This window comes from Varanus komodoensis, unplaced genomic scaffold (assembly GCF_004798865.1).
Source record: "Varanus komodoensis strain SLA01 unplaced genomic scaffold, ASM479886v1 scaffold37, whole genome shotgun sequence".
NCBI classification, from domain to species: domain Eukaryota; kingdom Metazoa; phylum Chordata; class Lepidosauria; order Squamata; family Varanidae; genus Varanus; species Varanus komodoensis.
Window position 1 is genome coordinate 5488358 of NW_025335889.1, and position 23607 is coordinate 5511964.

General features: G+C 41.9%; 2 protein-coding genes across 9 annotated transcripts in view; one reads left to right on the plus strand and one right to left on the minus strand.

The window, feature by feature from the left end:
* The window catches only part of ZHX3 (zinc fingers and homeoboxes 3), a 58592-nt gene extending 47075 nt beyond the window's left edge, over window positions 1-11517 (plus strand). For 5 of the 7 annotated variants that reach the window (XM_044440261.1, XM_044440260.1, XM_044440263.1 and 2 more), the window contains one exon: window positions 649-2202. In XM_044440261.1, the coding sequence (XP_044296196.1) occupies window positions 649-692 (44 nt within the window). In that variant the 3' untranslated portion in view covers window positions 693-2202. Of the gene's footprint in view, window positions 1-648; window positions 2203-3069 lie in introns of those variants that run through there. The other 2 variants (XR_006415688.1, XM_044440265.1) reach the window with 2 other exon arrangements.
* Window positions 11518-14661: 3144 nt separating this feature from the next.
* PLCG1 (phospholipase C gamma 1) overlaps window positions 14662-23607 on the minus strand; it is an 89706-nt gene continuing 80760 nt past the window's right edge. Inside the window, exons 29-32 of one of the 2 annotated variants that reach the window (XM_044440254.1) lie at window positions 19715-19876; window positions 18992-19080; window positions 17451-17635; window positions 14662-15155 (exon numbers count right to left, since the gene is read on the minus strand). In XM_044440254.1, coding sequence (XP_044296189.1) covers window positions 15113-15155; window positions 17451-17635; window positions 18992-19080; window positions 19715-19876 — 479 coding nt within the window. In that variant the 3' untranslated portion in view covers window positions 14662-15112. Of the gene's footprint in view, window positions 15156-17450; window positions 17639-18991; window positions 19081-19714; window positions 19877-23607 lie in introns of both variants that reach the window. The other variant, XM_044440253.1, reaches the window with a different exon arrangement.

Genomic DNA, 23607 nt, shown 5'->3' on the forward strand with positions numbered 1-23607 from the left:
AATTAGTTTTCCTTCATCATGTTGGGTGCAGGGATTAAGGAAAGGGTACTGAGGTAACCTAACAACTTGCCTTTTGGTCCCAGTCTTGTGATAGTTGCTAAAGATGCAGTTTTAAGATGGAAATTCTTTGCATCCTGTGTGGGGGCCATTGTCACTGGAGACCATCACAATGGCATGTTTTGGTGGATCTCTAACTTGTATGGAAATATGAAGGGCAGTTCCTGTTTGTGACTTCATTATTCTGTCCAGAAGTCTCACTGATTATAGCCTGCTTTGGGCATTCCTCTGGCACCCACAGTGGAACTGAAAAGCGGGGCTGTGCCCACTGGCCCTGCCCCACATCCCTACCATTTGTGTGTTGTAGGGGCATCTGTAGAGGAGACAGGGCAGAAAACGTTAATGCCTTTTGTTAGATTTATTTATCTACTGAGTTTCTATTCCATTCTATATCTAACAAAATCACTGAGTTGTGAACAAAGAAAAATAATCAAGATATAGAATTAAGATGTTTAAAATTGGATTAGGTTAATAAAAAGAAATGGCTGGTCAGTCAGGGGAAGCTTGCCTTAAATTTAAAAAATAACAAATAAAGGCTTTTTCAAAGAACATTATCTTAAATGAAAATAAAAATGTTGTTTTGTTTGAAAGCAAAGCAGCATGGGTGCCTTCCTGAGAAGGAACCAATACACTGAAGGCCCTCTTCTTGAGGGAACTCCCAACAGACTGCAGGTCCATGAGGAGCCACCAAAGATACAGAGAACTTCACCTGGTGATCTCAGTGACTGGGCAGGCTGGTGAGGCAGAAGGTGTTCCCTGCTAGGATATTGCATGCAAAGAACTGCAGATTCGATGGGTGGGTAAATTAACTCATTACATTAGAAATAAAGAGGACAGACAGAGATAGGATGCTTTTATGAAAAGATGAACCCTTTTATTGATCCTTGCAAAAGGAATTTAATATATCTTAATGTGAACTATTATTTTTCTTTAGGTTCCTCTTGCATCAGAGGTAGATAGCATGCAGTCCCTCCACTCCCAGTGCAGTCCCTAAAAAGAGAAAGGTTAAAATATTTTCAAGGGAAAAATATAATCCAGAACATTTATCATGCTTGCAAACTGTATTTGACCCTTTCAATGCTCCATAGGTGCTAAGGAGCCCTAAAAGAGTGAAATGCAACCTGCATATAAGCTCAATTTGACCTTTTTGTCATTCTTGGTGATTCCAATGTAGATCCCATTCTCTCTGTAGCAATTCCCTCCCAACATCTATGTTTCACAAATCACTTTCAGGTCTCCTGTTAGGCTGAAGCTCATGATAGGTGTGGGTAAAGTTGGTGCTCAGGCCTTCCAAAACTGACCGCTCTGCTTTATATTAGCAATAATTGTATTATTTTTTTCCTTTCATGTTCCACTTAAATTAATTCTTAACTGGAAATTTATTTTGAGGATTACTGGAATAAGATGTGGTTTCTTCACGTATTGTATAATGTAATAAAGTCACATTGTTTTGTTTAAAAGTACCATTAAAAAGTGGGGAGGGCAAAAACCAAGGGTTCATTTTTTAAAAGATTAAGCGAGAACTTACTGTTATGTTTAACTGCCTTGTCACAGATGTACATTAAAGGTTTCTGCATGAGATACATTTTTTGAATGAATTGATGAAATGCTGACAGCACCTAACAAAACATCAGTATGAATAGAAACCCAAAGTTAATCAAATTCAAAACATGTTTTTGTTAATTAGGAATGATTACATGAGACAAAACTCATAAGGCCACACAGTATGTTCACTACTGAAAGCAGCAAAATTTAAAAACTCTGAATGCCCAACGTAATAGAAATATTACCATTTTTCATAGTCACTGGTTTTATTCAGCATATCCAAGAGAAAGACTAATAAATAGAAGGGGGGTTGTTTTCAAAGGGTTCTATCCAGACGTAGTTGACATAAGTAGATTCATTGAAATCAGTGGAACTTAAGCTAGTCATGGCTGATATAAGTCTCATTGATTTTCATGGGTCTGTTTTAAATTTTAAAGTCTGGATCAAACCAATTATACATATGCACAGGGTATGCTGGTATGTATGTATGTATTTATACGTACCTACATACACATATTTATAGGCGGCCTATAACGGCCGAGGCATTCCTAGGCAGCTTACAATACATTAAACATATTAAAGCATATAAATGCTTTTAAATAAAACATATTAAAAACCCATTAAACACTAACAAATTAAAACTTCTATAATAACAGCATAAAAAGGGTCTAAGCATTATTTTTTTTTCTAAAAAGGTATGTCTTCGCCTGGCACTGAAAAGAAAATAAAGATGGTGCCAGGCGAATTTCCCTAGGGAGGGAGTTCCAAAGATGGGGAGCAGCAGCGGAAAAGGCCCTTCACCTGGTTGCCGCCCCTCTCATCTCCCTGAGGGATGGCTGTCGTAGAAGGGCCTCCTGAGCTGATCTGAGGGGGTAGGTAGGTATATATGGATGTAGACAGTCCTTCAGATAACTGGGCTCCAAGCCGTTTAGGGCTTTATAGGTCAAGGACATATATTTAAGGACTAACACAAGCAACACAATTTATGACAACTGGATTTTCAACTACAGAACAGGGAAGAGAAGTTGGGGTGTCAAGGGACGAAGCTGAACAGATGTGATATCTGTCCCTAGCCTTCAACTTCGTGAGAATAGTGAATTTTGAGAGAGGAAACAGGAAAGAGGCATGACATTACAGTCTTAATGAGCAACAAGGGAGGGAAGAGTGAATAGTTTGGAAGAACAGGAGGCTTTTGGCTATTTAATGGTAGAAAAGAGGGTGAAGCAAGAATCAAAGGTCAGGGATATAAGGCAAATTACTGTCAGAAAAATAGCTATATCAAGAAAACTTCTTAACTACTCATCATGGGCAGGAACTTTAAAGGCTAGTACTCCATAACCTCCCATCCCAACACAGCTGAGGTCATGGTGACTTTCCACAGCCTTTTCTTGGCCTTTCTTTTCATTCTTACTCATTCTTTTCAGTATTGGAAAATATAATTGTGACATCATTGTGTGTTGCTTTCAGAAATGAACTGAACCAGCACTGCGTCTCTCCTGAAGGATCTGCTGATAACTTTATGAGGACTCGCAGCTGCGGGGCTCAGCCTGAATCTCCGTTGGAAGGTCCTAAGGAAATACGACCACAATGCCAAGCTCTTCTTTTTGCAAAGCACATTAAGATGTTGTGGGGAGGGTGAAAGAGACTGGCCAAGAAGACCTTGGTTTTGTGGGGGAGTCAAGCAGTCTGCTGCTTAATCTAGCACATGAACAGAATGTGGCACAGTGTTGGCAGAATTCTCTCTCTCTCCTAGACAACTCTCTCTCTTTTTTACAACAAACAGGGTTGTTGGTTTTTTTTTTCAATCTTCATATCACTATAGAATCAGCTTCTTAATATCACCAACTGATCTACACACAGTACCTTGCTGTAGAGGCACCGTTCCATTCTTCTTTCATAGAAACGGACTATCATTATCATAATATATTTGGAAATCTTTCAGTGTTTGTTCTCTGAAGGCTTAGTCACTGCCCATATATCCCTTATGTTTTGAGTGACTAGGTTTGGAAATCTAGGCAGTGATCTCTACTTATCAGCAAGGGAGTAAGTCTTACCGGAACCAATGGGAATTTCTTCAAAGTCGGAATAGGGTTATACTGCTTGTGGAGCCAGGGGGCATTTCTCAGATAGAGCTCTGCTGAGGAATATTCCCAGTTCTATGCACAAAACCAGGAAAAGAATATGGCTCACTGGCACTAGTGTTTAAAAGGCATCAAGTTTGTCCTGCGCTGCTGAATACGATCCAGTAACAAGTAAGGCAAAAATCTAGAAAGAAAAATGGGCACTTCAGAGAGGAAATCTTTTGTCATTAATTCTTTAATGACAAAAAATGTGAGGCTTTTCTCCTGCAAAAATCTACAGATACTCTATGTGCAGGGATGGAGTAAATTTTAATCTAGAGTCTTTGTTTTTCCTTCATTTCGTTTAAAGAAAAACACTTATTATTTTTATTAAGACTATAATAAGAAAATGTAATTATTCAGGTAGGTGAGGAAGGTTGCAAATACCATGTTTTGCATAAATCCCACCTTACCTAGTGTTGGACCAGACACACTCTGGGGCTATATGTATGTAAGAATGGCAAATAGTGGGTTAATTAGATCCCATTCATAGGGATGTGCTGCTGGTAACATTTGCCATCTCCCCTGCTGTTTCTTCTGGCCATTTATGAGCAAGATCTCTCTGTCTCTGTCTCTGTCACTGCCTCTCTCTCTTTTTCTGCAGAGCAGGTTTGAGCTATGCAGAATGCATAGTTAATTTTGTATGTTTTAACTGGAGAGTAACTTCTATCTTGGCTTTCTTTCTATTTTGAAAATATTTTATTTAATTATTTTAACAGTATGGAACATTTTAATTTAATATGCTGGAGTTTATTTCTAGTGGTAGGAAATATTTCTTTAACTGGGTCAGTTGGTGGCTCTAAACAACTGTCTTAGTATGAGCACTTAAGGAGGCCTGCTGTTCCATAGAACCAGCTCCAGAATCTTCTCTGAAGATGCTTTCAGATGCCAGCTGTCATATTATGCGCAAGCATTCACTCCCGAGTTTCTTGTCTGGAAAGATTGGTTTGGGAAACACTTTTGATGAGAAACAGAGAACCTCCCTTACACCATCGAAATTCTGTTAGCTTTTAGAGGATTTTGTCCTTTTCAGTTATTCTAGAGGAGGATTACTGCACCTCAAGCCATTTCAGGACTGTGTGTTGCATAAACCCACAGATGCACAGTGTAGCGTTGGCCACACAATTCAGTTTTGTGAGAATCTCAGAGCATAAGTATACATGTTGGGTTGGGTCTAGAATCTGCCCTTTGTGGATGGGTGGGTGGGTGGATGGATGGATGGCCTCCACTTACAGAAGATGCCTATGCCTGATTTTCAGGGATTCCCCTCTAACCTACACAGCACTTCACCCTATTCTGCAGGCATTCCCGGATTTCTTTGTAGCAAAAGAATAGGGAGCCCCTTTCAGCCCATGGGCCAAATCCTGTTTTGGAGAAGTTTGCAGTAGCTTGGCCCAGAGGCAAAATGTCTGAGGCCAAATACCAAAACTGGCAGTGTATTTCAGCTTAAGGTTCTTATTGCCAGCAACTGGTAGATATTTTAACCCCTTAGAATGGGGAAATGCATTGAAAAGCTAGAAAACCACCAAATGAGTGGTGGCTAGGGGAAAGAGAGTGTGGACTTATACAGAACGCCCAAAGGGCTGGATTGGGATCCCAACCCTGAATTTCCCCATCACAGTATATATTTCCACAGGGGCAGGGGTGATGACGCTGGGAGAAAAGAAAGGGAGGTCTCTTTCTACCAGCCCACTTGCCGTGCCCAAATCTGGATCCAAAACTGTGTACTTTTAGGGTATATTTAGTTTTTGCATTTTCTGATTTTACACAGTGCAGCCATGATAGTGCAATATGAACTGAAAGACTGGAGCACTGTCTGCATGTGTAAGGCTAAGCTCTTCCCATTCTACCTCTTTACTGTACAAGAGGAAAGAAACGTTTGTGCAAAATGCACAAGGGTGATCTTGGTACAGAATTTTTCTTTAAAAAATTGCACAGGCACACGTAGCACTGATTATATTAAGCATCAATCCATAAGTTTCTCCTCATCTTTCTACTTCTGCCACAAATTGGATGTTGGGACTTGAGTCTCTCCAGTGCCATATACATAGGCCATCTGTGCTGTCACTCATAGATCTTTCCCTGAAGATGAATTGTGAATCCTCTTTCTGCTATTTACACTGAGATGGAAAAGACTGACCAGCTAACCTGCACAGCTTCAGCCATGCAAACTTGGTCTTAAGACTGAGATTCCCCACAGAACTATTTGCTTTCTTACTGGAGGAGCCCTAAAACCCAGTTGTCAGTTCCACTTTCAGGAATACTTGCCCTAGTCTCTTAGGAAATCGTTGCAAGGAACTGATGATGTAGGCCAGAGCCAGGGCTGCCTATGGTCTATAATGGAGGAAAGAGTTCTGGATCCCAGTAAAGGCTATGCTAGGACAGGTGTTCTCAAGCCTTTTACATCCAAGAGGCCCACAAAATCATGACAGTATGGCATAGTCAGCCAGCAATTGCTGGTAGCATTTCATATTGGTATCTAATTCCTCTTTGAAAGTTGCCAAACAATTTGCTGCAGGCATTTCTTTATAGCAAGAATTCCGTATCAGCTTTCTGCAAGTCAAGTGCAGACAGTGGCTCTGAAAGTATCATTACTTGGCCACCCTGTTTCAGGAAAAATTTGCTGGTCCAGGAGTTCTGTGTTTGCAGCAGGCACCAGGCTTCCTGCCTATCCTAGTGTTGTTGTTGTTGTTATGTACTGTCAAGTCATCTCTAACTTATAGTGACCTTATGAATGAAAGCTCTCCAAAAAGCCATATCCATTTTTAATTTAATTTTAGTTCTTAATTTAGTTTTAATTTTAGTTGTTAAGATTATTTTAAATTATTATTTTTAATTGGGAGGCTGCCAGGCAAAGCACTGTTCTCCAGCAGCATCTGTATATGGGTTCCAAAGAGTAGTTTGATATTTAGAGCTGAAATCAGCAGTTCCACATTTTACTTCGGTTTTTGGGCTAGTTATTTTGGTAAGTCCTTTTTAACCTTTTGGGAATAAGTGTTTTGTAACTGGCCACGCCTGCCAAAGCAGTGTTTTTTTATGAATGAACAAGCCCTTCCATGGCAACCATTCTGTGAAAGTGCCCAGAACAATATCTCAAAATTCCAGTGTTGCCAGCCAATGCAAAAAGGTTAGGGGTATTGTTCTTTTTCTCTTCCTCTCACATGCTTCCTACCCATCTGCCATTTCTTCACCCTCTTCGCCCCTTCATGTATACCACATCCACAACTCCCTGTTTGCTTCTTTCATCACTTCTTCTGCTGCTTTTGGAAACATAGAAACAGAGTCAGTCAGAAGGGGTCTCCCAGGCCATCTAGTCTTACCCCCGGCTCCAGCTGGCTCTGCTCATGACATGCCTACCATTTTACATTCACTTTCTCCTATAACATTCCCCCTCTTACCCGTTCCTCTTTATCCATAGTTATTTAAACTATATTCTTATTGAGTATTATGGAGCATAGGATGCGTGCGTCTTACTCCCTTACCAGTTCTGACTGCCACCCCTGTCTACTCAGCATAGAGGCATGTGGCAGGCTGCACTGAAAGCCTCCGGAAAGTTGGGCCCTACACTTGACCAAGCATTTGAGAAACACCCTGTTAGGAGACTTGGCCTGAAGAGTGTAGCTTCATTTTATAGTAATGCCTTCAGAGAACAAATGCAGGTAAGTGCCAGAGGGTGTAGTCTTCTCAGGAATCTGTGGGCCATTTCTGTTGAAATGGATGGGAATTAAGCAAGAGTTCCCAAATGAAGGAGCAGCCTCAGTCACTTCAGTGGGACTGGCAGGGGGAGAGTTCTTGGCAGACTACACTCTTGTTTTTCTATGTCTCTCAGTACATACAGGTTTGTTTTAAATATACATACACAGTACATATATGCAGTTATTTTACACATAGTCATTACATTAACATTTTTCCATGTACAGCTTGCTGGGTAATTGAAAACCTTGGTTTCTGAGGAGAATGTGGTTTCGTGTACACTTAAAAGGAATGAGAACAAATGTGAAGTAGCTCTTTTGATGGCAGCATGAATGGATTAATTAGGTTGTAACCCTGAACATCCTTACTTAGAAAATAAGGTTTGCTCATATTCCACTTTCATGTAACTCTTGTTGGATCAGGGTGGCTAAGTTTAGCAGCAGATTTATAATTTATATTGTGTGTAGAGATTTCAAAACCTGGAGTTAGAATGGCTGTTGGCAAGTCAGTTTAATCCTGTTTGATTAGATGAGAAAAAGCCACACACAAAATTCACTAGAGCTTGATTTGTGGCAGGGAGAAGTGTCTCTTCAAGGGGTGTTGTGTTCACTTGTGATAAAGGAGTGATGGGCTTTGCTGCTGCTGCATGCAACAATCAAATGCCAACAGCAACTCTGCTCTTACTTTCTCTGTAGTGCAGAATGCACAGCTTTTGAAGCAAAACTTTTGGGGCAAATACGTTGTTGCGAGCCTCTCTTCAGTGGTTTCACAACTGCTTTTCTTGTCACAGGAAACTTTACCACAATTTTACATGGCCCTTCTTCTGTTAAAATCATCCTGAGCTAGAGCCCTCCCCTTCTTTTTCACAGGCACGGGGTGGAGGTTTTGGCTGGGTAAGTAGAGCACATGCTTCGTGCAGAAGTTCAGATCCTAGCAGCTCCAGGTAAGGCTGCTGCCAATCACTGCAGACAACAGAGGGCTAAGTTGTTCAGTGGTTTGTTGCACTCTAAAGCCACTTCCAGATTCGAAGTTGCTTGGTATTTTAATTAATCCTTGTCTGGTTTGGAGCTCTTTCCTACTCCACCCCAGATGAAAGCTAATTTTCCTAGAGACTGAATGTTTGGTGCTAAAAACAAATTAATTGCTAGTCCTTTTGCACTGATTTCTGTCCATGAAGCAGTCTCAATTAAAGCTGGATTTTGTTTTCTTTTAAGAATCAGAATATTTTGTTTTCACTTTGCGTCTTGTAAAGATGCTAGAACACTTTGGTTAGAAATCCAGCTGCATGGCTAGTTTTGGACATGCAAGGTGGTTAGACAAAGCACTTAAGTGTAGGGATATTGGTGTATCAAGTATACTTTATTTATAGGCTGCTAAACTTATTTATCTTGTTAGTCAAGCTGTATTCTACTCCTTTCTCCACATTTCACAAGGTAGGAAGGGAAACTACTGGAATAAGAATCAAAGGATTTCCATCATTTGAATTTGCAAAGAAATTGCTTGGTCTCACTTAAGTTTTTACAGCTGATCTGGCTCATTCTGAACATTCATATTTGTATTACCTTTGCACTTTTCTTCTAGGACAGTGTGCATGAACCTCTGCAGCTCCATTGCACCATCCTTCTATGATAATAGCCCTGTGAGACTCTCCTGGCAGAGAGTTGTGCAGGAATTTGACTCCTGGTCTGCTTAGTTCAAGTTCAGTATCTTACCTACTACACCACACTAGCTCTGAATTTAACATACCTGTACAACAGTCCCAGCTATTTTAATTTGTATCAAAATAACTTGTCTAATTTGTGTAGTAGCTCACCTTTTAAGACTAGTTTCAAATTGCAGAACTGCTACTACCTAATGCTGCTTTTTGTGTCAACAAGGACTTGCATACACTGCATTGCTCAAGCTGTGAGATCAGCTGGTGCTCAGCAGAGACTTTTGGCATGAGACTGACAGTCCATATGGCTGCCTGATCAAATGTGATAGCGCCGCTATATAGCAAGCACCATCTTGGAGTGTTCCTGAATTTGGAACTGGTGTGACACAGTTGATACATATGTGGGGCTTAAGGTATCATTTGTCATAACTTAAAACCTAATCTCCCCTTTAACCTCTCTTCTTGCTCCCTTCCAATATGTTTTTCTTTTCTAAATAGACAGGCATGAAACAGATGAAATGTGGGGATATGGGAAACTTTGCACCAGAATGTAAAATGTTTTCAGATCAGAAGAAAGGATTGGAGTGTATTCAGCTGCAGGCACACAGTGTATCTTCTGTGGTATTTATTAGTCATACTTGAAATCTTAATTTCATCTGGGTTTTTTCCTAGTGAAACTGTGTTTTTTTTTTAATTGAGAGCTGATTGAACCACTCTGTGGAATGGAAGTAGCACTGTAAAACTTATTAATGGGCTGCTACATGGGGCTCACAGACCGAATAAACTCTTGTTTATTCCCTTTGCAAAAGAGCCTCTGGGAATGCCTCCTGTGCGATTTCTATTGAACTGAATCAGATGTGTGCAGGGGGCCATAGTTCAGAAGTAGAGCACATCCTTTGCACATAGAAGTTCCCAGGTTCAGTCCTCAGCATCTCCATTAAAAGGACCGAGTAACAGATGATGTGATAGACCCAGGAAAGCTGCTACCAGTTACAGTGGAAATATGGGGCCAGATAGAACAAAAGCCTGAGAAGACTTAGGACAACAGGCTAGTAGACAAGTTTCTGTGTAAAGGGCTGATTCAGATGTAAAGTTCTTGTATAGGAAAAGACATTGTTTTTATTAACAAGCACAATAGGGATGGATTAATGCTGTTAATAATACACAGTGCATAATGCCTCTCTCAAGTCTTAATATAATTGCTTCTGTGGCATAGCCAGTATGGAAAAGATCCATTTGCTGAGCCTTTCTATGGTACATGCCATCATACATACAGTACCTTCATGTTTGAGAGGGAAACTGGAGAAAGAGGTACTTTCCCCAGAGGAAAGAGGGGAAATGCTCAAATAGGGCTGTTCAGATGTTACAGGGTTTGCTCTAGGCAAAGTCAGGGGCCATACTGCAAACCTGTGGCTTTTGAAATGGGTGCAAAGTAGCCCTCCGGTGTCTTTAAAGTTGTAGGGCCAGTGAAAAGCAAATGCAGCAAGCTGCTTGGAAGAGAGTCCAGGAAGGAGCATCCATACTAGTTCAAGGACACTAACTTTTACCTGGCATAAATTTTTGCATTTGAGGCTCTTTTAATAATGACCAAAGGGTGGAATCCTGATCATGCCGATGAACAGGAAGGGCATGTTCTTATGAAACCGCTCCCATAAGGCCATGCAAGCTACGGAAGTGCTTTTCTGATGTGAAAAGATCTCCAGCAGTCTGTCAGCTCAACAATTACTGCAGCTGGGGCTCCTTCTCCCTTTCATCCTAAACTTTATGTGGCCCTATGTGCTTTATAGTTTAACTCCCAATGAAGTTTTCTCATGGAAGGAGTCCAGCAGATAACTCACATGCCTTGGATAAGCAAGACGTTAGAACATTCACAGATGCTCTTGGATCTTTGATGCTGTCTTCAGGATGCTTTCCTTAAGGATATACAGCTTTGTTGACTTTTCCTCATCCTGTGTAAAAATTCTCTCTCAGAGCAGATTGCCGAGCTCTTCGACTTTCCAAGCCAATGGGAAACTATTGTAAATAGCATCTTTTAATAGACCATAGAATTTTGATTTAACTGCAATGGTCCCTTTTATGTAAGGGTAGCAGTGAGCTAGTACACCAAGCATCTTTTTGTACAATTATTTTTAGGGTAGGGTTAATTTACAAACTATGAAGAAAATTGGGTTCATTTTTGTACTTTTGGTAAAATGTTTGAAGAGGAAAAGGTTGAAGCTGTCAGAGTGGGTAAATGTCTGTTCTCTTTCAGCCAGAGAACTGGTGATCCTGGTCTGATGGTACTTTTTCGGCTATGATGCCACTTCTGCGAAGTGAACTGCAAGTTCCCCTTCATTTTGTATATGTGGCTATGAGCATGGGAAGAGCTTGCCTGTACAGTCTGGTGAAATGAGACCTTTTTGGTTTGTTCTTAAATAAAACAATGAGAGGAAGAAAAGAAAAGCTAAATGTTTTGCATAGCTTCTGAACTTTTTTGGAGGAGGATGAGGGAAGATGGGAGGGATAATAAAAAGGGATAAAATACATACTGCATTGAATTAATCTGTTCTGAAGAACAGTTTACTTCTGAACAGTTACTCTTGTGCTGTTGCTGGATTTAGAGGGTGCATTATGGTCCTTGGTCCATTAAACTCAAAATTCCAACGTGTGAGCATGTTACTAGGTGGAAGAGGAAAACCATCACCTCAGCCACCGGGGTCTTCCACTTAGAGCATCTTTTATTTTCTACAAGCACAACCTAGCTAATTTTGCTTTAACACTGTTACATTTGCTTAAATGTTACACACTGAAGTAAATGGGGCTTGAAGCATACTGAGGAAGCACATCTTGCTGTTTCCTTTAGGGTCTGCTCCAAGGCAGATGTACTGTAACACTGAATTCTTACTTAAGTGATCCTGAATTAGTGTCAATGTTTTAATATACCACACTTCAATAAGAGTGGCCAGCATGCAGCTTTACATCAGAACAAATGGGAAAAAAACACTATAGATATTACAAATCCAAATAATAAAGCAGGACTGAAAACTGGAAAAATCTTAAAAACTCAAGATTAAAACCCATCAGCAGGTCTAGAATCAAGTCTTCAAGGCCTAGGAAAATAGGTCTTTTCCTTTCAGCACCAGGTAAAGCAGACATCACAGATACCTCCCAGGTGAGAACATGGGGCAGCACAGAAACACAGATGGAGACAGGCACTCTAACCTAATCCTAATGGTTAAGACACTTAGGAAAACATTGTCAATCAGTTTATATTGTTTGTGCCTTGAACAAGGATGGCTAGAAATAGGCTTTAGGTTAGCCTTTTCCAACCTGGTGCCTTCTAGATGCATTAGGCTAAAATTTCCAGAATTCCTGATCATTGGCATACTGGCTAGGACTGATGAAATTTGAAGTTTAAAACATCTGGAGGGCACCATGTGGTAGAAAGCTGCTCTAGGGAGAAAAAGTTTAAGGAGTGAAGGAAGAAAAACAAGTTTAGGAAAACAAGCCTGAACTAGAATTTGCCTTATATATACTAATTCATACATTAGAAGGTAATTGTAGCCTTGGAGTTCCAGAGCCCTTTTAGTACACTTGAATGTCTTGCTCTGTAATGAGTTCAGATGTGTTCTAAAAATATAATAAGACACATCTTCATTTTGATTGTCCAGGAATTCATTTACTAAGTGGGCTAGGAGAAGCCATAGCATGCTGTACAACCAACCACATCTGCAAACCCAAGCTGGCAATAACTAACTGCAGTGGGATGGAGAAGCAGCAATCTCAACAGCCCCAGCATCATGTGAACTTAGAGGAAAGGAATGACTTCTGCTGGTATGGAGAGATGATCGGAATACTGCTCAATGTATACTACCTGCACTGTGGCTAGACAAAAGCGCTTTGTGCTGTTTCCCCAGTGACTGCTTCCTTGATCAGCAAGAAGCCTCGTGCATACACTTCAAACTTAAACTTAGCAACAGGTAGTCTAGCAACCCCCCACATGTCCCAGCCAGTTTTACCTTTATTTAACTTTGCAGATATAAACACAGCATAATCAAGATTGTGACAGAGTGAAAATGGATTACATTAATGATGATCATCAGCTGACTTTGTTTCTTTGGTTTGGATGAACCCCAAATGCCATCAAGTGAAATTGACTGGGTTATTTTGCAACCTCCTTGCTAGCTTAATCCAAAACCAACTAGGTTGGGCTTTCTGAGCAATTTATTCCACACCTGTACTGATACCAATTCAGTATTCTGTCCCTTTTCCTGCTGAGTAGAAGTAGGTAATTATAACAAGCCACATACAGCTTGCATATTTATATTTTTAAGCCTCCTCACTTACATTATTTAAGCATCCTCATTTCACTGGCTGGGCTCCACAGCAAATGCAGATTTGATTAATTTTCTACCAGGAAAGGTCATATAAGCCAGGAAAGTACTACCAAAGAACTACTACTCAGGAAAGTATTAACAAAGGTAGGGCTTTGACTCTTGGGCTTCTACCTATCCTTTCCACAGTGATCCACTTAAAACAAAAGACACAGCAGGACACCTGAGATGTACTTGAGGACTTTAATTGTACAGTCATATCCCCCCCCCCCAGCCAACAGTTGCATTCCATACATCTGATAGAGTTAGGCAGGACCATGTTTCTCTTAAGGGAATCAAACATTATATAGTAAATACTACCTTGTATGGTATTTTGCTTTGGAGACAGAAGCATTTTTGCCTCCACTTCTGTCTGGCAACCTAAATAAAAAATATTCAGTCCTGTTGGCAGGGTAGTATCTCTTTTCTAGCAGGCAAAAGGTAGCAATACTCCACTTCTGCTGCCACTGTGGCAACGGACCACGGTACAGCCTGTACTCTTGGTTGCCTGCTTACCGCAGGGTAGCAATGCTTGTCTTCCAGTGGCCCCACGAACACTGGGTAGAGGCTTCCTCAAATATGGAGAACTGTTCTGATGACATGAAGAAGCTTTCTTCCCCAGAATAAGATGTGGTATGGCAAGCTCTCAAGAGCAAGTCGACATTACATCTGTAGCTTTCCTGACTTGGAAACTGGCCAGAACTACAGTGCTTCTCTTTTCAGGAATACTGGCCTTGAGAGTCTGCAGCTGTTGTGTGTTGCAGCATTGCAAATACCCCTAGAACTGTTGTTTTGCCCTGTTACTGTTGGCTGAAATCCAACATAAGGAGAACAAGGACAAATGTAGCTTTCAATGGCAAGAGCTCTACCTCCTGCAGAGCTGGCTTTGGCTCAAATATTCCCACCCCACCCCCAAAGCTGCCCCTTTATATCTCAGTTGTCACTTCTGTAAAGTGGAGCGAAGTATTTGGGTAATTCTGCCTCACGCTTGTCAAAAAGAAAGAAGTGGCTTGACAGTTTCCAGCAGATGGTCTTTTGCACCTAAACCACAGCTAATACAATGGGCGCTCCATGGCTGCACTTAATACTGACATCTTCTTCTGTAAAGACAGGCTCAAAGGCCTTGCATAGTTTGAGATGGCCACTGAGACGAGGCCTGATAAGTCCTACCAGGCTTGTGCTCTAATACCAAAGGAACAATTCTAGTTTCCTTTTGCCACCAAAATCACATGTAGGCATGTAGTGATTAAGGTGTTTATTATTAATTATATATATATTTAAAAATCAGGTCCTCTTAACGGAGTGGAGGAAAGCTGATTTGTTGGGCAGCTCTGAAGATTCCCTCTGTAACTACTGCCCACGAGGAAGAAAAGGGTTGAGGACAGGCTTTTGTGTCCAGTCTCAAGGTGTACACAATCAACATACGTCTATTCTGGTTTGGTGCTGAAGGTCTTCTGGTGGCCAAGGGTGGGGTAGGGGTGAAGGTTTGTTGAGTGTTATGGTGAAGACAATGAAACTGTTGATTCATACATTGATCCTTTAAAAAAATCTCCACTTGAACACCCTTCAGAAGAGAAACTGGAAAAGCTGCCTGAAAGTAGGCCAAAGCAGTGACGTTTCCATAGAAACCAGTTCAGCAATCCATGAGAATCACAAGCACGGGAGGGTGCTTCACAGCAGGCCACGCTGGGCTAGAGGCGGTTGTCTCCATTCACCCGAGTCTTTCGTGGTACCCTGAAGGAGAGGAAAGAAGACAAAAAGAAAGGCTGAAAAGAAGACAACCACCTGGCCAACTGCAAAAACCTCCTAACGTGTTACATTCCCAACTATGGTGGGGAACTTGCTTGACAGCCATGTATCATGAAGCAGCGTTGGCTTCCTTTTCTTTGGAAACTTGTAGAGAGTGGACAGGAGGCCTCCATGAGAACAGAGGTGGCACGTGATAAAACTACAGTCCCCAGTATGGCTCACTGCAATGCCTGCACTTGCACCAACAGGGAGGAACGTTCTTCTGTACATACCAATAAAGACCTCTCTCTGTGTGGGCACAGCTACCTTGTGTGGGGAAGGAACATCTCTTGCGAGCTTAACCCTTACACAGCATCTGTCTTGTGGTGCTCCAGATGTCTTGGGCCTACAATTTCCATGAACCCTCACTATTAAGTATGCTGACTGAGGCTGATAGGGAGTTGCAGGGCAAAACATATGGAGGGCCATAACTTGTCCACTCCTGACTTAAATATTAATTTTATTACTTTTGTGTAATCTCAGCGTACTGCATTCCTGATTAGCGTAAGCTACCTTGCGGGGATAATTTATCCTGAAATCAGTTTAAACATCAATTAAGTAAATACATATACCTGCTCTGGCAAAATACTACAGACAGTAAAGGTAAGCCTATGCCAGTTTCCTATCACTTATTTGCTGAACTTAAGGATCATCTGTATTTTGCTCCAATTTTATCTCTATTCCAAAGTGATACCACCCCTTTCCCAATTTGTCCATATAAGTGCAGGATGACAAGCCTTCCTGCTTTTAAGAAGCACCTTCATAATCAATAGGGACAGGTCTAGGTATCCACTGACCTCACCAGTTCACAACTCCAGTTGCTGGGAGATGTGAATGCAACCCTGTGTTCCCATTATGCAATTTAGTGCAGCGCTAAAATGGAAAGGAGCAGAGACCATTAGCTGGGCTGAATCAAAAGAAATGTTAGGTGTTGGGGAATGGATGGTTTGTGCACATTTCCAAAGAGTGGTCAGTTTGTATTTCTATCTCACTCTATTCCATGGACTCACACCAGCTTACGATAGCTTACTGGAATATTCACAGCTCTGTTCCCAAGAGGCTCACAATGAGAATGGACAACTTTATTCTGATGGGACTGGACAGTACTTGGCAGGCTCATTCATTCATTCATTCATTCATTCATTTGATTGACTGATTGATTGATTTCTATCCCCCGTTTTTCTTATGAACTCAAAGAGGTTTACATCATTCTCTTCCTGCTGCTCTCAATTTTATCCCTACAAAAACCTTGGGAGGTAGGTTGGGCTTAGAGTCTGACTGGCCCAACATCACCCAGTTGGATCCATGGCTAGAACCCCGATCACCTGAGTCTCAGTCCCACACTCCTAACTGCTACTCTAGCAGCTGCACAATGGGTTGGCATTTTCATCAGACTATCCACCAAAAACCCAAAGTATCTTTCGTGGGCATAAGCCCTGCTCAAATTCCATCAGTGTACACTTGAAAATGGTGGTGAGAACAGTGAAATTTCTTCCAACCAAACATATTCCTGAAGCTCCATCATTAGAGATGCTGACATCATGAAAGGCACTTGCATTCTGTACCAGACAAAAGGCAGACACCCCAGCAGAATTAATCCTCCCCTCAAACACGTTGAAATGTCACCTCAGCTCTCTGAATGGATGTTTACCAGAGCGTTTGCAATGGCAGTTCAGGTGCCACTTCCCCCTTCCCACCTCCCACAAATATGACGCATTTTCAAGTCTAGCCCTGGGACAAACATGTCACGGCAATGGTCCCTTATGCTCTGTAATATGTTTAGCTCCTCAATCCCTAAGAGGGACCTGAATGAGATACTGAGGGAACAGAGGCCCACCACATGAGGTCAATTCCAAAATTTTGTTTTCCATACTTGGACAGAATATTGGTCTAAGTAGCCTAAACCAGTGGTAAACAACCTTTTGGGTCTGTCCTGAGCTCAACCACAAAATGGTTACCATGCAAAGCATGGAAAGGACAAATAACCAATTCAAAAGACTAAGGCAGAGGTGAGATCTGATCCTAAACACACACCACTTTTGAATCCATTGGTTTTCAGTTCCAATGGAAACCTACTGACAGCAACCCCAGCTGCTGGTAGGAAATGTGTTGTCTTAAGTTGGGCAAATTGGCAGGCACCCAAAAAGGTGCCAGGCAAGTGAATACAGTAGTGTCAGTGGATGCCATACTGCCCACCCTGTTTCAAATATATCCAGAGCACCACATTCCTATTACACTTGCCTTCTGTCCCGATTGTCAAAGTGGTCTGCTAACTGCTCCTGTGACATCCGGAAATCCTCAAATGGCTGTTGGTATCGGGCTTCAAAGGAGCCTTCTCTGGCTCGGCTGCCCATGAGCTGATTTGGAGAATCTGTTGATCTCTCTCGGAAAGCTGAGGCTCCAAAGGGGCTAATTTCGCCGTTCTCCTGCTTCAAAATGGAAAGTAGCAGAAATCAGTCTTTCAAGACCAGGATATCCCCTCCCTTGGAACACATGCAAGAAGTTTGTAAGCCAGCAGGACCTGTCCTGTTTTCTGGAAGGAGTACAAAAGGGAGTCCTTATGTGAACTTTCCACCTGCAGGACACATGTGGAGATGCACCTAACGTTCAAGGTAATGTGGCAGCTCTTGTTGGTATGATATTCTGGAACTGCCTTGGTTGCTTCCTCTTCCCCTCAGTGTGCACTTGGACACAAAGATATCTAAGTGTTTAGACAGCCACCACAAAAAAGGACTAGGCTAGAGACCATGCAGAAGACCTTCAGTTTCACATTCGCATATTGAAAAAGTATTGCCTCAGGGAAGCCTGAGGAAAGCAATCTTTGGAAAACTTGATCAGAGTATGTTAACATGTACATTTTTGAGAGATATGATGTTTAGAAATGTATAAATATTATTTTAGAATATTTTAAAAAAGAAAACATAAACCAAGTTTGAAGAAATACAATGAAAAGTATCCGAGGGTGAACACACAGAGTGACACTGGTCAGCTTTTGTTAATTCCCAAGCCTTAAGGAGGGCTTCTTAAAAAGCATTTCAAGATCATGTTCATATTTAAAATAACAAAAAAGATCACCCAGCTTAATGAAATAAAGGCAGGTGTTTATGTCACAAGTCAGGTAGCTGAACGTGCAAAAAGGTTAGGAGCACTTTTAAAAAGATGGGCTTTTCAGGAGCACATGCTGGACCAAAGAAACATTGAAAGAGACACCCTGTAGTCCACCCCTTTTGGATCAGGAATTGACTCAGGGGCAGTTCTAAAATGCAATTGACAGAAAGGTTGCTGGTAGGCACTGAGTGCAGATTATTTGGCCTATATAATTACACTTTCTAATGGCAAAGCTGTTATATGTAACTGCAGAACCTGTAAGGAAGTTATCCAGACAGTCCCAGAGCAGAAAGACCTAAAGCTATCTAGAGGCCATCAAGCTTTACCTTCCCGTATTGAGGTAGCAATCACCCTGCCCATGGGACTCTATAGTAGATTAAACTGTATCAAAGCTGAGAGTACAGCTTCTGACTAAACCTAACAGCATGCCTTGAGCAAACAGTGGGGTAAGCATGATTCTCAAAGAGGGCCTTGGTGCCAACAATATGCACCAGTAATTTTCCACTGTTGGCCACCATTGGCTGAATTCACACTGATTCACCCAAATCTTAGGGGCATAGTGGACTTTATTTTTTTAGCACTATGTCCTGCCCAGACTCTACCCTACACAAGACAGTTGGGGATTTTTAATCTGCTTCAAAGACCGTTTCAAAGCTTAGAGGTTCCAGACTTACTTTGCCAGGGATAATGTCTATTTTAACTAGCAAGGAGGCCAATTCAAGATCCTCACTGTAGTTGTTCTTCAAAGGCACAGCCCGGTATCCTAAAAAGGAAACAAAAAGAATTAGGATGGCAGTCTGTTAAATACAGTTACATAGCTATGTGGTGCACTAAACTACCCTATAACACGAAGTGAGAAAACCCAGTTTCTGTGGCTACTATGAATATAAAATATAGGGAAATGCCATCAAGGTGTTTACTTCTGTGAGTGGGGTGGGATAGTCCTGAGGTGTTTCATTTCTTACTGAACAGGGAATGCTTGTCACTATGTATTACTCAGGGAGGGAAGAAGGGAACAGGCTTAAGCGTTTGCAACACGTGGGCAACAGGTTAGAGCCAGTGGTCCATATGGAGAACAGAAGCTGGTGGGTAATTTAAGAGGAAAGAGCAGGGTTGAGTGGGATCCAGGCTTCTTGGATTTCTGAGCCAATTGTAAATAACTGCAGTTGTTTTGGCTTTAAATCCATGACTTCAAAGACCAGCAGTGTTCTTTTCTAATTAAAGGCTGAGGTTATAGTATCCCCACAAGAGATGTCTGTTAGAAGCCACTTGGCACGGCACTGCAGCTATGATAATTTCTAGACTGCCTATTTATTCTGCTCTTGCTGACACTGACAAACACATGCCCTGGCACACCTGTGCATCCCAGCAGATCGGGACGTCTTTCCCACACATACCTGTCTTCAGGCCTCTAACAAGGAATGTTGCCTGAGCTAAGAAGTTCTGGTCACTGAACATGTCCTCTTCATACACCACAAAGCGTAAGAAGGCAAAGTCAGGATTACTGATGTGGAACTGAAATGACTTCTGGGACCAGGCAGGATTCAGGCCATTGTCCACTGTATTAAACAAATAAACAAACAAAAAATCAGCTCTCTTTTCTGGTGTGGGTCTTTTGAAGACGAAGTAGTGCAAGACTTTCAAGAGCAGCTGGCTCAGGCCACAATAAAGCTGTGAAGCCTTGATGGTGTCCCAGGATACTTTTGTCTGCAAATGATTACAGAACAACCCTTTTGCAAATTAATTCCGGAACAACATTTTTCAATATGCTGAATGTTTCACAGTTCTTCTCATGCATTCAGCTCTAAGAAACAGATTACCAGCATTACCAGTGGGGATTCAGGTGCCTGATCCTGCCTAATCTTGGAAGCTAAGCAGGGTCGAGCCTGGTTGAAATCTGGAAGGGTGACTTACATGTTGTGAACTGCCCAGGCAGTATAGAAAAGTAACATAATGTAATAATAAATTGTGAACAGAAACTACGGCAGCCACAGCAGACCTCAGCCTTTCAGTTCTGTTCACATTCCACAGCCTGAGCCCTTGCACTCATCCTGCCAAGTGGCCGTCTGAATAGAAAACGGCTGCACAGAGGAACTGTCAGCTTCTCCCATGAGAAACCTTTTGGACACTTCAAGACTGGTAGTTTTTTCCCCACAAACTGTCTCTCAAACTGCACCCTTTCTAAATTGGTAGGGAAGGTGTGCATTGAAGGGCCCATGCTGGGGAGCAACACCCCTCCTCCTTCAGAGGGCCTTGTGCCCCATGGCCTACCTCACTCAGTGAGCTTTTTCTTTCCAGCTGCAGTTTTCCCAGAAACAGTTCTTCAATTTGGGTGCAAGTGTGTGTGCATTTCAGTACTCATGAAAGCTCCCCAGCTTTTGCTTGTACTGAAAGGGTACACTAACAGCAGCAGCAACTGACTGCTTTTGAGCTAAATATGGAGCTGCTCCTGCATTCCTGCCCCTTAGTCAACCAGCTGCCAGAAACAGAATCTTTTTGCTGTCCCATCATTACAGGATGCACCTGTCAGCTTTCGAGGGATGGGGGAGGCCGCCTCTATGAAGATGCTGCACAGACATATTGCAGCAGAGCGGCTGTATGTATACATAGCACCAGCCTAATGCCGTCTCCCATTATGGAAGAGCAGAGTGGCTCCCCACATAAAAAATGGCTCATAAAAGGGTACAGCATTTCAGTGTGCTGAATGCTCATTGTGTCACTCACCCCTTAAACTGCCTCCCAAATGCTCCCAGGTGTTGCTTTGCCTTACACACTATGACAACGACTGTGAGGTTCTGACTCAGCCAAGTCTATCCCACTGAGTCTATGGGCAAACTGGGGCCAGATCCTAACCACGGCCCATTCAGCTAAGTATGCCATGCAGCACAGCCTGGGAGTGCTCAGCCTTAGCTGAATAACAAGTAGCATTTGACATATTAACTGCCACCACTATGGTTCATCTATTTTTTCTCACTTCATTCCTAAGTTAAAATATTGGACTCCTTCCTGTCTTATTATACCACAGCAGTCAGTGGAAAGACTTATTTCTTCATTTATGTAGGCCAGAGCTTGCTCTAGCGACTGGCCAGGGCAGTATAAACTGGTTCCTTACTGCTGAGGAGGCCAGGACCTACCAGCTTGTTAACAGAGTTCTTCATGAAATGTGCAGGCTTATACTTGTAAGGCAATGCAGGCACTGGATTATCACAACAATTTATGATTCACACAAGGACAATAAAGTGCAATCAGCAATTTAGAACCTTTAGCTTAAAAGAAAATCAGTTAGCACCTAAGCTTGCCTTAAGTTTGCAGGACCATCACAGAAGATGACCAAATTGCACATATGTGAAAGAGCTGGATCGCTGAGTTAACCTTTAGATTCTATTCCCATCCCAATTTTCCTGGACTTTCACAGAGCCAAAAGGACTTTCACAGAGCCATAAATATCTTTCTGTCACCATTCTAAACTCCAGAGACACTTGTTCCAAATACTTTTGTAATGAGATCAAAGCCCCCCAACTCTCTCCCACAAAAAACCACTGAGTGAGTAGGACCTCTTAAATAGTGACCAAGATGGCATAGCTGGATAGAAAAAACCCCCCACAGGGCACAGGATGCAATTTAAAAATAAACATTTGCTTTATTTTCAGAAACTGGAGGTTATGTGGCATTAAAGGCAAAAAGAAAAGAAATGGCAAAAACATGAACACACGGAGAACTACAATGTTATAGACACTACAATAAGTCACTATTTCCAAACAGGGTCTCTTAAATCTCATTTGGGTCCATGAAATTCAATTTGTAACATCTCTTCAGCTTTCTATTCTTATTCTTACTCCTACATTTCTATATCAACCATAGCCAAAGCTCTCTGAATGGTTCACAACATTTAAGTCATCCATCCAAATTTCACCTAGGTCTAACCCTGCTTAGGTTCTAAGATTAGGCGGAATCAGGCACTTCAGGCTATACAGAAGTCTATAGTCTATAAAGCCATTTTCTAGACCCCATATCACTTAATCGTTCCAGTAACAGCCAAAGCACGCCCAGGAGATGGTCCAGTGCCTGGAGACAAAGAGGTTAGAAGAAGCTGGAAGCTATATCATGGTGAAACACACACATGCCAATGGGAACCATTTGGTTTACTTTCTGACTGAAACGTTCCATGAGATTGAAGATTTCTCCCATCACTGACTGTGCGGAAGGATGAATGCTGGGTTTGAAAAACAAGCCAGTGAGGGAGACAACTAACCTAGATGTAAATGAAGCATTAACTTATGCTACATTAATACAGACAGCTACATGGCAGGTTATCTAGTATTTAAAATATGAGTGCCTGCAAAAGACAGATCTTCTAAAATTCAGAGGAATATTATAGCTGTTTATACTGAGCGTGGGTGTGATGGCTCAGGTGTCAGATTGAGGACCAGGAGATCTGGCTTCTAGTCACCACTCAGCCATGATGCATACTGGGGGACTCTGAGCCAGTCACAGGCTTGCAGACCAACCTACTTCACAGGGTTGTTGTTGTGAGGTTAAAATGGAGCTATGTAAGCGGCCTTGAAGAAGAAAGGGCAAAATATCAATGCAATGCAATATTACAACCACAGTTTAGAAATTGGCTTGGGAGAAAATGTGAAGAGATGGCACTTGCTTGGCTAAGAAATCAACCTTTACAAATACAGCTACTTCTCTGCATGTACAATGCTTTCTTTTCTGAAAACTTTTTTTGCCTACAATCTCAGTGCAGACCAAAAATCTGCATCAATTCACTGTTTGGCCCAGCAAAAGGTTTCACCCCTCCAATCCATGTCTTTACTTCTGTTTCAGCTAATGATGTGTGAGGAATCTAGTGCTGGGAATCCATCAGATTTCCTCAGCTCGGCTCCCTGGACTCTGAACGGCTTTCTCTCTGCTCCAAGCTTGCCTTGCACCCAGCATTTGCACATGCATCTTGCAGGAATCAAGTCCAGGGGAGTCCAAGATGCACATGATCACCTGCCTGCCTGCTGTCCATTCAAGCAGAGTTGATTCTACACATGTGGCTTGCAGGCTTTGCATCCTTTGTGCAAAGAATTATGTACTTTGAACAAGGAAGCTGCTAGCATTCCTGAGAATTTGTGGACTTGATCGCAGCTTGGGTCACTTCCTAGCTGGAGCCAAGCATGAGAAAGAAGTGTGGCAAGTGCAAGGGGGCCAGACTCACTAAGCCATCCAAAGTTTTACAGGCTGATTGTTACTCCAGTCTGTAGCTTATATGCTTAGCAGCAAAACAAAAAGCAACCCATTT